We start from the raw sequence: 15913 nt of genomic DNA on the forward strand, positions 1-15913 counted from the left end.
GTGTGTTTTAGGCCATATTCCATTAGAACCAATACATATTCCATTAGAACCAATTCATAGAAGCAATAGAACCAATACATACCATTAGAGACCAACAAAAACCAATACACTGTAGTGTGTTTTGGGCCATATTCCATTAGAACCAATACATAGAACCAATACATACCATTAGAGACCAACAAAAACCAATACACTGTAGTATGTTTTGGGCCATATTCCATTAGAACCAATACATATTCCATAAGAACAAATACAAAGAACCAATATTTACCATTAGAGACCAACAAAAACCAACACACTGTAGTATGTTTTGGGACATATTCCATTAGAACCAATAAAATTCTCAATAAAACCAATAAAACATTAGAATTTTCTATAATGGTTTTATTGTTTTTTCAGCAGGGCTAGCTCCCTTACAATTTCACTAAAATCATTACATTTGTTATTTGACTTTTATCACTGATTACTACATTTATATGACAGAGGTCACCCTTCAATATTGCACAACTGGAACTTTAAGCACTGATTTCATATCTAAATCTAGCTGTGAGGGTGTGACCCCTTATCAGTGCTATTTATAGATAATATTAAGCAATTTTGTTTGTGATATGAAATCATTGCTTCAGCATGAGAGACTGTGATAAGTACTTATCACTTCAAATCGTTTATAAAAGTAGTTGAAGGAATGGAGAGTTTTTTTCCAGAAAATAAACATAGTTTATAAAATATAAAAATGAAGGAGACGATATAATAATGAAATCACCAAATATTTTATTCTGTAAATATCAAACAAAATACGAATCACAAACAAGTCTCATGCGGACTACAAATCCCGTCAAACCCGTTGCACCTGATGCATCACGTGGTATGATTCGGGGCGTTGTGATTGGACGCTCTGCTGTCACGCGAGGGGCGTCACATAGGAACGCAACGACATCCAGAAAATCCAGTCAGGTCGAGACAGTCAGTCCGCTCTCCGCTGGATTCCAGCAGCAGTCTCAACAGACTCTGATAAAACAACGTCTTGCCGCTGACAAAAACAGGTAACCGAACCCACCCACCCCACACTCGCGTGTGGTTGTCATGATATTTTAAGTCGTTTATGTCGAGAAACTTTGTGAATTTTGTTGCTAATTAAGTTGTTTGTCTCAGTATCGCTAGCTGACTAGCACTGTCGCTAAGCACCACGAAACCGTTCGTCTGGTGTTTTTAAGCCCTTTCTTTAACAGCATTTTGATATCAAACGATTAAAGACAACCTGTATTTTATAACGATTGTATCTAAAAGATCGTAAAAATATGTTAGTACGACACAGACCTTAAGATAGTGACGAAGTCCTATGTGTTAGTCACTTTAATAGTTGTTTGTGTCAGTATTTTAGGGGTTCGTATGACCCACTAGTAAGGCTTTTGTTTGCTTTTTACTTGTGTTTTTCTCTTGTTTGTATGATTAGATAGAGTTGTGACCGGATTTTACGTTGCTGATGTTACTCCAGACATGACAATAGAAGATGTTGTTTTTCTTTTTGTGTTGTAAACAAACAAGCCTTATTGTAACTTGCATAGAAGTGGTAGAGGTCAAATGACGATTGTCGTTAGTGGAAATCGTTTCCAAACAATACATCTAATGGTTAACATAATGGAGATTTATATCTTTAAGTGTCAATCTATGAAATAGTTTGACAGCTCACTGTTGATCTTTATTGACTTGCTGTCTTCACGGGCATTTCTGACCTAGTTTCAGACTGTAGAAATGGCCCTTATGAGTGCACAGTTATTTACTTTATGACATTTTGTTGCAAGGAGAGATTGCTTTAGTCCATTTCACTGTTTTAAATTCACTTAAATGTCTTGCTGCTGCCTAATGATGCACTGCTTACAACCAGCAGGCAGTATTTTAAATACATCCCCCCAACTCTCTTTGTTTTTGTACTAAGAAACCCAATGTTGCTGCATTATATGCGTATTGTAGCTCATAGATTGTCATCTTAAAAATAAATTGGATGTCATGGGACCAAGTCCTGCTTTCCTCTCAGTTCTTTTTCTAGTTGTAGAAGAAATATTCCAGATAACTGGCAACTTCAGATTCAAAGCAAAGCTCATGCAGCACTTAATAATTGCACATCGTTCAGTTTTCTTACCACAAAATGCATTTGGTTTGGTTTTTGGTGGTAGTTGCGGCCCCTTTAATTTCCTTTCACGAGCCGTCAGCAAATATCAGATGCGTGCACCTTTATTCAGAATTAAACGTGTATTGAGATTTTAACATATATTCATGTTCACTGAAAAATGTTTAGTTTGCGATGCAGTTTTTCTTTCATTTATTACATATGAAGTACATACAAATGTAGCCTGACATTCGTGCAAAACAAAGAAAAAAAAATATAAATCATTGCTACATGATAGATTTTTTTTTTTTTTACAAATCAGTACTGCACATTTTGTACATATGTGCCTGTTATGCACATTATTATATAATTAAAAATAAATGTATTATTATTATTATTATTATTATTATGAACGTAATTGTTATTATTCTATAGATGTAAATGCCAAAAAGTTTAGTTTCTTTGTTTCTATGTTTAGTTCTGTCTTGCTTTGCGCTTTAAGTTACTAAAGACCCAATATTAAAAACAGACGATTTGATTGTACATGTCTATATACAATATCAGTCAAAATATCAAATATCAAACCTTATCTTTGTGTATTTTGCTTCACTGTCTGCAGTAGAGTTGAACCGCTACATCTGAGCTATGGGAATACTCCTTATAATGGATTGCATTTTGTGTCATTGATCGGCAAAACAAACATCTTGTAAATGACAAGGTTTCTGCTGAACTAAAACTGAAAAGCTTGCTTCACTGTGTGTGATCGATCGAACGAACGCAAAGCATTGGTTTGGTCTGTGTTAGGAATCTTGAACCGTATTAGGATGCACTGTGCTTCACATCAGTATGTCATTCCCCACTTCCCATAATCTGAGCAAGGTGGGAAGATGTTGCCAAGACGACCGACTCCTATGTGGCTCATGCTGTTTGTGTAGATGATGTATTGGATACCTGCTCAATAATCTGTGTCATTTTGCCTTAGTCTATTCATTCTGACACCAGCACTTCTTTAGATTACAATGGTAAATGGAAGATTTGAGCCATGTTTACAATTTCACCTTGCCCACGGTGGTTAACACATGTCCAGGGCCTACGTCAAAGCAAATGGAGCGTTTGACCATTTATGTCTGCGGCACACAGACCATAAGCCATGCAGTGTAAAAGCCACAAAGTGTGAAGGACAAGTTAACCAGTTTCTGCTTCGTGACTTTTTATTATTCTGTGTCAGATGATGTGCATGTGTAAATATTTTGCCCTGATTGAATATAAGAGATTGTGTATTTATTGAAAATGCATGTATTCGTTGTGTGTTGTGCCCTTAGTTTAGTTGGTGAAGTTTTATGTAACCCTCTCACAAAGGGCCTTTTCCTCTCCGAGCAAAAATGCTGGTGGTCAGCTCTGGTCTTGTGACATGCAGACGACACACAAAGGCATCTCTAGCCCCAATGTTTTCTCTCTTAGCCGGTCACATGGCCCACATGCACAATGACTGGCTCCAGCTGCTGTTTTTGTTTGGGTTTCTCTATTCTCTCACTCGTTGTACTTTTATCTTTGGTTCATAATCCTCAGGAAAGTCAGATATGCAGTTAGTAATGTCTCATCGGGACATTGCTATTTGGATCCGGTGATGTCTACTCTTGGAATGTTGTTCCAGGGTGTTACTGAACACAATGTACATTTCTGTTTTGCGCTATTAAGAATACGAAGTATTATCTTTTTAAAAGTCTGGGTTCTCTTTGTCATGGAAAATGAATTGCGATTTCCAGTCCTGTAGTTGTCACAAAAAATAATAAAAGCCAACAATTTTAAAGACAAGCTCTTTGTGAATGCAATGCTTATAAAGATTCTTCCCATTAATCACAAAGATTGGAAATTTTCTTCATCAAAGAATTTAGGAGATTTGGAGCACCATGTTTTCTAGATCTTGAAAATCGAGGGATTTTATTGCGTAATGTGTTAATACCATAAATGCAATTCCCTGAACCGGTTTGTTCGCATGAAACGATTGAGTAACATTCATGTCATCTTCGTATACATACAAGATTCACTGTCCTGGCAGTGCTCTGCAATGTTTGTGAGGCTTAGCCGCTGTCGAGCATTGAAATCTATGCTACAGTTCCACGAATCGCCACTTATTCCTTGAATATGTTGCCGTGTGACCTTCTGTAAACCGAGTGGTGGGTCCAGTTTAGCTTTTCGCATGTCAGGCATAGTAAAACATTTGTCGGTTCAGTTTAGTTAGTCATTTAAGTAGCACACGCGATTGATATACTGTACACAATCAAGAATCGATACCAGAAATCTGATTTACAAGCTTTGCGTTTATCCATCTGTGTTTTCTTTTTTAGGCTGTGTTCCTAAGCATGTGTCCGCAGGATCAATCACTCCCCTTTTAAGTATGACTCATTTCCTTCTTGCGCAGATTTGAACAACACACAGCTTTTGCTGCGAAGCACAACCAGGGTCAAGTGGTCTTTGTGAAATAAACAGAGAGACCACTTTATATAGATGCGCAATCTGCTACTTCATGTTATTCCAGTCCCACTTATTTTGATTGCTTTTCTTTTCATAGCACGTTCCTATTATCCTCATTAAATGATCACTTCTCAAATCTCAAAGAGCCGGAACTGCTTCAAAATTGTGGCTTTTTGGGTTTTTGGAGAGCGCACGTGCGTGAGTTTGGAGTAGGGATGGGCATTTTGCCTACTTGAGTACTCAAGTACTGGAATTGGTTGCTGATGAAGTAAGTTCTAAATAAATTAAATAAATGTCTTATGCAAGAAGCACCACATTTTTATGATGCAATGTTAACAACGGTGCAACGTATAGAAATATTTAGACCTGCATTCAGTGTTTGTTTGGGCTCCATCTAGATCTTTAGATTAAAAAAACAAAACATCTTAATTAACATCCTCTAATCTCCTCCAAACAAAGTGCTGTGCGCTGTTCCTGTCCCAAACTGAACATTACAGCGTTTATTGTTGATACAAACTGCTGTCTGATGGATTGGAGCACAAGATACCGCTAAAAATTATGCTATACAAACAAAATTTAAACACTTGGCCAACATTTGCATATAGATTGCAAATGTTTCGGCATGAAATGTAACTAAAATTAAGTATTTTTTGTGTGTTTAATAATTGAACATTGGCGTTGTGTGTGTTATGTATGATTTGACTGTTCCTGCAGCACGGAGTGAATCTCAGGAATAAGGAAATGCTGACAGACTATCTAGCTGTGACGGTTTAGCCATAAAAACACAGAAAACGGACAGCTAGTTGCATGTCAGCTATTTTGGCGGCAAAAGAAAATCAATTTCAAATGCCATTTCTTTCTTTCTTGTTTCCCGGTTAGCCCCTTTTAAGCTCTTTTGCTGTCTCAATTGATTTTTTTTGTTTGTTTCCGATTTAAAGAAAAAGAGGCTCTTCGTATCGCACAATGGATATCGACTGCCTGCTTCTTTAGAAGTGTGTTTTGCTCATGAGCAGATCATTACCAGAAAGTGTTTAAGTTGGCGCTCAAGCATACTTGCTTTGATGTTGTATTAATGCCAACCTGGGGGTCTGTAATGAGTGATTTCATGCTATGCATGACAGCTAAATGTTTACATGCAAATAATATGAAACTTGTTTTGAAGTCAAAGGACACCAGAGCCTAGAAGATCATTTGATGATTGTTTATAGTGACGTTAATGAGGTGATAATGACTAGTCAGCTCCTTCCCATATACTGACATTCAAAACCGATTGTATCAGTTTTCTGGTCGGCCACAACACAGTGCAGGCCAAGCGAGCAAGTGGGGTCATTTTCTCGAGAGCGTGTGTTCACACTCGATCTATGTAACATTATACCAGACCAATGGATGTGACACCAGAGGTGTGCTGAACTTGAGACGTGGGCCAATTCTACCCTCTTTACCTTGTTTTTTACCAAATTGGACACAAAGCATCATGTCATTTACATTTCTAGCTGAATCTTTTTCCTGGCATGTGAACCCACAGCTGTTGCCACACTTTTGATTTACAAAAGGAGTGAAACTCTGAGCAGACGGATGCTGTCAGTTTTGCAGCTGTGGCTGTGAAGATTCTCACTGCTGCAAACTTGGCAGACTGTTCAAGGGATCCAGCTGATACCAACTCAAATTAAACTCTCTTCTGGTTGGCAAGCGTTCGAAGGAGAGAGCTGATTCGCAGTTAGTGGTCAAATGCTGTATATGTGTCGCAATAAACGGTCTAATCTTCACTTTGTTAGGATCGTGCTTGTCATGTGTTTGATATAACACGGAGTAGCCTTGTTTAAACTTTCCCTTTCAGGGAACTACACTAACCTTTTCCACTGGTGGCACTTGCGCTACCAACTTTTTCAGTTACTGGTGCAAAATATGATTTGGTCGCACATATTTTTTTCAAGTTATATTAAGGCGCTCTGGATGAACAATAATGAAACTGTATTGCATACAGATATGCTTTTTATTTTACTTGCCATATTTTGCACATGCCTCCTTCTTTTCTTAAACGTTGCAGTGTTTCCCACAGATCTGAAATTTACTTGGTGGTCGTAGCCGGTGAAAAGGGCAATTATTACCCACTGACAAATAATGGTCTACTACAGTATACATATGACAAAGAACTAATAATGTGTGACACAACACAATACTTTGATTTATTGAAAATTAATATTAATTTCACATTATATTTCATCAATCTAACCACCCCAAACTTTCTTTGCCATTAACAAACTGACACTGTTTGTCAAAGCACCACAAAAACACTTACTGTTTTTGCACTGATATATGAAGCAATTAGACCCCTTTTATCAAACTCAATATAATACAATACTATGTATAGTATATATTTATAGACAGTGCAGGTCTATAGATTATAAATGTGACTGATGTTATGACTGATGTTATAATGGCGATAATTTCTATTAGATAGGCACTTTTACTGCTTCTGCTCTATTTTTCTATTTCTCTCTTGCCGATTTAAAAAGCTTAATCCACTCATTAGTTCAAATTTAAAAGTCTACTTACTGTCCCGGTGACAGACTTTACATTGCTTTGCTCGTTCAGTGCAATGGGCTTGACATTGCTACAATCTCTGTCTAAACTTAACATGGATATGGTTTTAGAAAAGATATGGTTTATTAATAATAAGATTATTAAAAAACTGTGAGAAAGAAAAATGCTGCACGTGGTCGTAACAAGAACCATCGCCATAGAAACCGGAGGCACGCTGAGACTGCACTCGAGCTTTAGCGCGGTAGCGCTCATGGCCGTTTTCCGATCGACTCGGGTTATAAACACAACATTAATCAGACTTGGGACCCAAAGTAATTTAACTAGGACCTAACCGGACCCGACAGACCATTTAAAATATAAACCCGGAACCATACGGGTCCCGCGTCCTCAGTGAAGAAAGACCTCTGCTCAAGTTCAGAAACATGGAAGACACTGACTGCGCTTGCGTCGTGTAGCACCTAATTCATTGAGAAACAGCTGAGCACGCAAACGCACACTGATAGGGAGAGACACGACGTGCTTTCACGCAAAATGAAGCCAACGTGTTGATGGCTCAGAGCACGTTATAAAATGTATTCTTAAAATCCACATTCCTGTTTTAATAAATGCTCATATTAAATCATAGCATATTGTCTAAAACATTAGGTAGCACATTTGCGACCCATTAAAAATTAGGGTCGCAACGGCAGTTCAAAAGGTCGCATATGCGACCATTTTGGTCGCAGTGTAGCTCCCTGCCTTTTATCATATAATCCTAAAGCTCCCAAATCAGATTAGATTTCTGGCATGGGTTTAGATATTTAGGGATACTAGACCCTGGATGGCCATTCAAGGGTGGCGACATTTGATTCAGTACACTTTAGCCGTCTGTGTAACATTATTGCGTTTCTTCATAGTCTGGGACATATCAGTTCTTGCGCAAAGTCTTGCTATGTACAAATATTCAGCATTGTTGAATAACATGATTTCAAACTTGTTGAGAAACAGGATTCTAAAAACTGCAGTTAAGCAGACAAAGTTTCTCAATAATTTTTTAAAAATGTTTATGCAGTAGCCTTGTTAATGCTTTTTTGGTGTAATGCTGAGATGTGTTTGTTTATATATATTTTTTGGTGAAGAGTTGCCCTTCTTAACTAAAGCTTTTGAAAAAGCCGTAGAGCTGCTACACCACCGTGCTTGCTTTACACCTTGTCAATTTAATTTTAACATTACATTTTCCTAATGTCTTTACCAGGTGCGGTAAGTCAAGTATTCTGTAGTGAATCCAGTTTTGGAGTTTGGGGACCAGTGTTGTTCAATATCCAGCAGTACCGGAAGCAACAGGAAGCAATCTGGACGGTGGGGAGGTGAAGAAGGACGAGGGCGCAGCCTTCATCCTGAGACACAGAGTCTGCTCCAGCAACGATACTGACCTCACCCAAAAATCCACCTCAGACCGCAAAGACACAATGAGTTTCACCAAAGGTCACAGATCAGGCTGCCCAGCACAGAATGGGGTAAGTGCAGTACCAAAATTATAAACAAGACTACTACTGAAATTTTCAGTTTATGGTTTCAGCAGTAACACCATAAACAAGCGGCTGTCGTGGTCCGCACGTAACTTCCGGTAAACTCCGCTAAGAATAAATAACACACAGATTACATAGGAAACCAAAACATTTGTTATTTTCGACGAGGCATTTGTTCAAGAGATCAGTTTAGCAACTAGTCCGACCATTAAAAAATGAAACCGGAAGTAGAGTTCGGATCCAGACGTGTATCACGTCAGCACACATGCGTCCGATGAAACGGTCTATATATTTATATATTTGTGAGGTATAAACTTATGGTTAAAAACAAATTTTTCCACATACCCTACATTATTGTTGCTCCTCTATGCCCTACCTAGTGCTGGGCGATAATTCGATAACGATGATTTGACCAATGTTAATTTTCCAGATAAAACGATAACAGCAGTTCAATAAGTGACTGATAATGTATACGCACTGTGCGTAAGGTTGCGCAAGCACTTCTGGATGCGTCACGCGCTCTTGGTTTACAATCACAGTGTCAGTTAGAATTGAAGAAGAGTAGTACCGTATTTTCCAGACTATAAGTCGCACTTTTTTCATAGTTTGGCCGGTCCTGCGACTTATAGTCAGGTGCGACTTATATGTCAAAATTAATTCATACTTTCTAACATGAACCAAAGGAAAACATTACCGTCTACAGCCTTGAGAGGGCGCTATATGTTGCTCCTTTAGCCTACCCCGGTTAAAAGGTTAACTGAAACGTCAAATTAAAGATAACGTATAAAGACTTAACAAACAAAATGCCCCTCAAAAGAAAAATTATTTTCTAAATAAATGCGACTTATTGTCCAGTGCAACTTATATATGTTTTTTTTCCTCTTCATGACGCATTTTTTGACTGATGCGACTTGTACTCCGGAGCGACTTATACTCCGGAAAATACGGTAAAATGAGGCAAGTTATTAATTTATTAGTAGACCCCAGTGTTGTAGTCGAGTCACCAACTGTCGAGTCCGAGTCGAGTCTCGAGTCCCAGTGTTCGAGTCCGAGTCCAAGTCCGAGTCATCAAAGAAGAGTCCGAGTCGAGTCCAAGTCGAGTCACCATTACCAGAGTTCGAGTCCGAGTCGAGTCTCAAGTCCCCAGTGTTCGAGTCCTAGTCGAGTCTCAAGTCCTGTATTCGAGTCTGAGAGTGCCTACATGTCTCCACTTTGGGACCTTCAAAAAACTGATAAAATGTATTAAAGAGGTTCTACATTAAACAAAAATGACACCACTGTCACGATTGCAAAGGGAGTTTATTTACTGATTTGACATATACACTTTGCAACACACTTTGTAACTTTACGAAGCAATCAAAAGCATGTGTGTACTTCCATTGTTTTAACTTGTGATTGAGAACTAGCGTAGAAAATTTACAAATTGAATGTGTAATCATGCTGCATTTTGTTTTTTGAGGATATAAGAACAAACAACTGAGTTGGCATTGAAGTCTATTAAGAAAACATCCTGAAATGATTTTCTTAAAAAAAAAACAATTTATTTTCCATAGTAGGAGTCATTTTTTGGACCCAACATCAAATAGGAAAATTCAACTGCAGTAGCCACCGTTCAACCTGAAGAGGGCAGCACTCAGACGTTTTTACACCATATATTGTAGTATTGAAACACTTTATATCCAAATGTCAAAAAACGTACATCAAAATCAATGAACAGCACTATTAAACCATCATTCTTACAGATCAGTAACAAAAAAAAACTTGGATTAGGGTTTAGTTACTCTTTTGAAGTTATCAACAGACAAAAAATGCTGTAATCTGAACCAGACATACATTAACCCTAGCTTCTTCTGTTAGTTATATATGCATTAGTCAGTAATATTTTTTGAAAAAAGCTAACGTTAGGCACTGGAAAGCATTTTACTTACTTTTCTGGGTGCATACGTGACAGGTGTCTGTTAAAGTTTGAGGTTGTTGTCCAAGTCTTTTCCTACACACACAACATTTAGCGCTGCTCTTTCCAGCATTAGAAGCAAAATTCGCATAGGCGAACTTCACGATCCGGGGCACGTCTTTCTGCATTTTACAAATGTGAACATTTAGCCCGCGAATCATGCATCATGCATTGCACGAGCGTAAAAGTTAGTGACGTCGGGGAGTGTGTTGTCAAGCAAAGAGAGCGAGAGGTAGCAGTGTCTGTGAAGGGAGATCGCGACCGGTCTTGGGCACGAAACAGGAAAAGTGTAACACATTATATAATTTTTTATAACATATTTAGTCAAAAACAAAGTGATGAATGCTCAAGTCCGATTGTATATATCCCCGAGTCCGAGTCCAAGTACGAGTCATCAGTCCGCGAGTCCAAGTCGAGTCACAAGTCCAGAGAATGGATTCTCGAGTCGGACTCGAGTCCAAAGAATAGTGACTCGAGTCGGACTCGAGTCCGAGTCCAGGACTCGAGTACTCCATCACTGGTAGAGCCCTATGATTTTCGCGATGCGGATAACGCAGATGGAATCCAAATGCGCGCAAACATTTTCCTTTTGTGTACTGTTGGATGTGCAAACAGAGTTCGTCAAAGCCCGGAACACAGCAGACAAAATAGACCAGTATACTGTACTTTCTTTCAGCGTCCACCTTGCGCGGGCACACGTCCGCACAGCTTTAAAACGTTCACAAATTCAGGAAACTGAGGAAAAACAGCAGATCCACCACTGCAGTGAATATACTGTATGAATGTGCGCTCCCACAGCAACGTGACGTTCTTGACATCCATTTATCAGCGTGTATAGCTCGTATATGTACGCGTGATCACTGAACTAAGTTTTCTTTCTTGTTTCAGTAAACATAAACAGCTGGATGTTTATTAGTATATTGAAACTTAAAGCAGTCTGTCATGGGTCTTAAAGTGACAGTAGCCTGCTGCTTTCTGTGTGAGAATTGTGTTGATTTCATAACAAATATATTTACACTTAAAACAGTGCCTGAACATTAAAACAAGATTTTAGTATTGTCATGTTCTGAATAAAAAGTAGTTTAAAACCATTACTAACTGTCTGGTTTTTAAAATTTTCATTCAGGAGCAAAAATCTGCATTTAAATTTGACAGGAATAAAAATGTGTTATTTATCATGATAATTATCGATATCGACTGATATGGAAAACATTTTCTTGATAATTTTTTGGGCCATATCGTCCAGCCCTAGCCCCACCTTTCTGAAACGAGTTGATTTGTTCAAAGCTCATATTTTGAGAATGCGTATTGTGCTTCGGTTGGCCAGCTATCCAGTGATATATAATCATAACATATTTCTGCCATTTTTTTATGGTAATAACTACTTTGCTCTAAATCTCAAAATTAGATTATTGGACTTGCGCCAGGGTTTCAATGGCATACATTTAAGCAATTACAGCAGAACACAGAGAAACCCATATTTCTGCCATGTTTTAGAAGAACCACGTTAAACTGCATGTATTGTTGCATTTGAAATATGTTATGCTGACTGCTTATAAATAATTTTCACTCAGTGTAGTAAGTGCATTCACTTGAAAACTCGGTGGACTGTTTATAAAAGCTAATGAACTATTAATGAATGTTTAATGTAATTCTTTGCAATGACTGCACAACCTGGTTTGTGTCTGTTTCAGCCTCAGGTCTAAACACACCCATCAGGGTGTGGTTTGGGGCTGGGTATTGCATCCAATTTGGCTATGTAATTATTTTGTATATGATTCGGACCAATATTAAAAAGTAACCAATATTTCCTTAAAAATGTTAGTTTTGCAAACATGGGTTTATTATATAGGCATACTGCATAGAGATCATGTATTGTGTTGTTTGCTTTTGTGAGCTGTAATTACTCTCCATAGTACAATATAGAGTCCACCCTAGGAAGGGAACTGTGCAGTGTTGATCATAATGATATTGGCTTTTAAGTTGGCTTACGTTTTCAATTATTTTCTTGGTACATCTATGGGGATAACAGTGATATGCAGATAGTGCTAACAGTTATTTTATCGGGTTTGGTGAGGACACCTTATTTGCATGATCTTTTGCCATCCTGCAGTTGTTTTGCATCCACAGGCACACATTCGCATTGTGTAACCTGACTCGGGCAGTGTTTATGCGAGTCATTGTGAGGCGCGTGCCTGTTGGCTGCTAACAGTGTGGCGTGGTCAGGTAGGACAGGCGTAAGGCTATCCCATGGCGTTGCGATGGAGCAGACGCCCAGCAGTCTTTCTGGTTAAAGGTAGAAGAGCAGCAACAAGGCCAAACTCATGAAACTTTAAACAGGCCTCAGGATATAATAATAGAGACTGGGTGCTGTTTATTTGCATTGTGGTTGTGGTTGGACAGTTTCTGTGACTAAATTTATGCCGCTTTGGATTCTCTGTTCCTTCACTTTTACATACCAAGATAGAAAAATCAATGCCAGTTTAATAGGAAAAGTCTTGAGGAGAGATTGTCGTATGTGAGCATACATGGAAAATTTGACTCAAGGCTTTTCCTCCGAGTGTGCCATCATTGTCCAGGTTCACATGACCAGGTGTAAGGTTTAGCTTTGTGCATTAATGGGTTTCTTTAAGCGTTGAGCTCATGTTTTTCTTTGTCTTTAGTGAATGTTATATAGTATTACACACACGTGGTTGCCCTTGCGTTCCACCTGTACACAACTGCAAGATGTCTGTATAATGTTAAAGTTTTGTTAAACATCTCATGCCAAGATGCATTGTCCATTGTTTGTTGCTTTAGACATGCATAGCAATGTGAAACAATATTATTTTACGCAAACATTATAATGGCTTTATTGCCCAAACGTGTCCTGTGGTAATATTTACTATGAAAAATATATTTGATTGGTTCCTTTATTTATTCCTATTCGATATAAAACATATATCTTCGATATGCAGTGGACCAGAATGAGCTTATCTCTTCTGCCTATCAATACATTCACTGGTAAACACTATGCTTGTGTAAATAAACATGCAGACTGGTTTATAGGTCAAAGAGAAACCTGCTTTTCATGTAAGGCAGGAGAAACCTGGAATTTTGTCGTTTGAAATGCAGATGATTGTTTTGTGTTAAATGTTTGTCACCGATAGGGATGGGACGATTACCGGTTTCACGATTAACCATGATAAAATGTCCTGACGGTTAATATTATCGTTTAAGATTTAATTATCATTATAACCGTGTTTGATTATTGTGATTTTGAAAACTCGCAGTAAATCTTGTCCAGCCAGAGTCAGTTTGATGCAGGCGCGCACATGCAACATAGTTTTTTGCACAAGAAGGCATTTAAGGTATAATGTATTGTATTCATTCACGGTAAACTTATTAGACAGATTTATAAAAAATTGTACCACAGAAATAATTTTAGGGACATGACATATTAAGTTGTGATTTTCAAAAATAAAACTTGTTCAAATGTTTTCAGTGTGTGTATCAGTACTTTTTGAAAATTTCCATCTCATTTTAACAAAACATAATAAGATTGATAACTGTGATAAATTTGGTCACTATAATCATGTTATGAAATTTTCTTACCGTCCCATCCCTAGTCAATGATTTGTTTTTGCATACTCATGTTAATGAGAGGGGGTGATATCATTTGTTTTCATTTTGTTCTGTGGTTTCTCCATTTACCACTGCAACTTTGTTGGTTTGGCAATGTTTAGTTAAGATGATTGTTTTTTGTGTGAGCAGGACTGAAGGCCTTTTCTTTCATTTCATTTTTTCCTTAACGTAGGAAGGGTGAAGTTGAACATCCGTCACTTTTATCACTCAATCGAATGATGTCATATGTCACCTCTTGCCAAAGTGGGCTCACAGTCATCTGTACAAATAAATCCGGCACATTACTAGATGATTCTGGAAACAGTGTGTCAAACTTACTGTGATGCTTTCTAATTTATTGGGTTTCTCCACTGCAGCTTGTTCTTCTTTCTGATCAGACTGTTACTGAGTCACATTTTGTGTATCATGTAATTTCACTTCTTACTTTTGCAGGAAACCAGCTTAGATATTTGTTAAATGTTCTCATTTAAACCCTAAATGTGTAGAGATGTCATGGGTGCTCTAAACTTTCCCTATCTTAACTTCAGCAAAGAAGCATCTCTGGGGAAGATCACGTGCCTGTTAACATCTAGGGTAAAAAATAAAACTTTAAACAATAAAACACATCTGGTATGATTACCAATAACTTAAAGTTTACAAAAAAGGTTAAAGTTTGTTTCTATGTGCCCTAGATCAAAGGTTACAGCATTCTGAAGATAATGTGTCAGGTCCACAATTACTTGGTCATGTGGTACATATTTCCCTTGATATGGTTTTGACATGGAAATGAAGAAAAAATATACCTAAAGGGGTTTTAGGAAACTTGTGCTGTTCTGTAACTCCATTACCGTAACTCTGTTACCAAAAAAATTAAGTTATCCCCCCTCCCTCAATGGCATTAAGTCAAAACTAAAAATAATTCCCAAAAAAGCACCACGGTAGGACACTTCATTTAGTATATTTCATTTGAAATATTTCATCCAAATATTGGAGCTATTCTCAGGTTAAAATGTGTAACTCTGTTACCATATTGGTAACGGAGTTACAAACAAGTCACAAAATGATGTTCTGAACGGCACCATATTTGATGTGCATGGTCATGCTGATATCCTCAGGGTGCATGCCAGGTTTTGTGGAATTCTCGTTTATTAGTTGATTGAATCCAAATGATTATAATAAATAGCAAAACTCTGCAGCCAGGTGGATGAGCTAATTAGTGAAATGCACTAATAAAAATAATGGAAAATAATTTGTGTTATTATTTATGTCATTATTATTATTATTATTATTATTATTATTATTATTATTATTATTATTATTATTATTATTATTATTAGTGATAAAAATAATATTTCCTAACAAAAACATTTCAAAACACACTATTACTAATGAATAGATTATACTTGTATTATTTCATATATTTTTGATTAACAATTTATAGAATTAAATCTTAATTTAACAATAGAAACATTTGTAACTCCGTTACCATGACTTATGTCTTAGAAGTAGAGATGCGCGATAATTTGTATGCGATAGTCATTGCGCAATGTTGTATAAAGGTTGCACGAAGGTCTGTGATAAGAGTATACAGTATGCATATATGAACGATTGAGAGATGTCACATGCATGAGGCAGATTTGTGATGAGGTTATTCTGTACAAAGGTCATTTCCCGATTGAGCAAGAAACTGGGCTGGTAGGACTGAACATGTGATGTTTACTG

At 37.5% G+C, this 15913-nt stretch overlaps 1 protein-coding gene across 1 annotated transcript in view; it reads left to right on the top strand.

Moving 5' to 3' along the window:
- The first annotated feature begins 886 nt into the window (after positions 1 to 886).
- Positions 887 to 15913, top strand: part of adipor2 (adiponectin receptor 2) — a 30861-nt gene continuing 15834 nt past the window's right edge. Inside the window, exons 1-2 of the mRNA XM_055191257.2 lie at positions 887 to 1043; positions 8361 to 8622. Of these exons, the coding sequence (XP_055047232.1) occupies positions 8575 to 8622 (48 nt within the window). The 5' untranslated portion in view covers positions 887 to 1043; positions 8361 to 8574. The remainder of the gene's footprint in view (positions 1044 to 8360; positions 8623 to 15913) is intronic.

This window comes from Misgurnus anguillicaudatus, chromosome 1, assembly GCF_027580225.2.
Source record: "Misgurnus anguillicaudatus chromosome 1, ASM2758022v2, whole genome shotgun sequence".
Classification (NCBI taxonomy): Eukaryota; Metazoa; Chordata; class Actinopteri; order Cypriniformes; family Cobitidae; genus Misgurnus; species Misgurnus anguillicaudatus.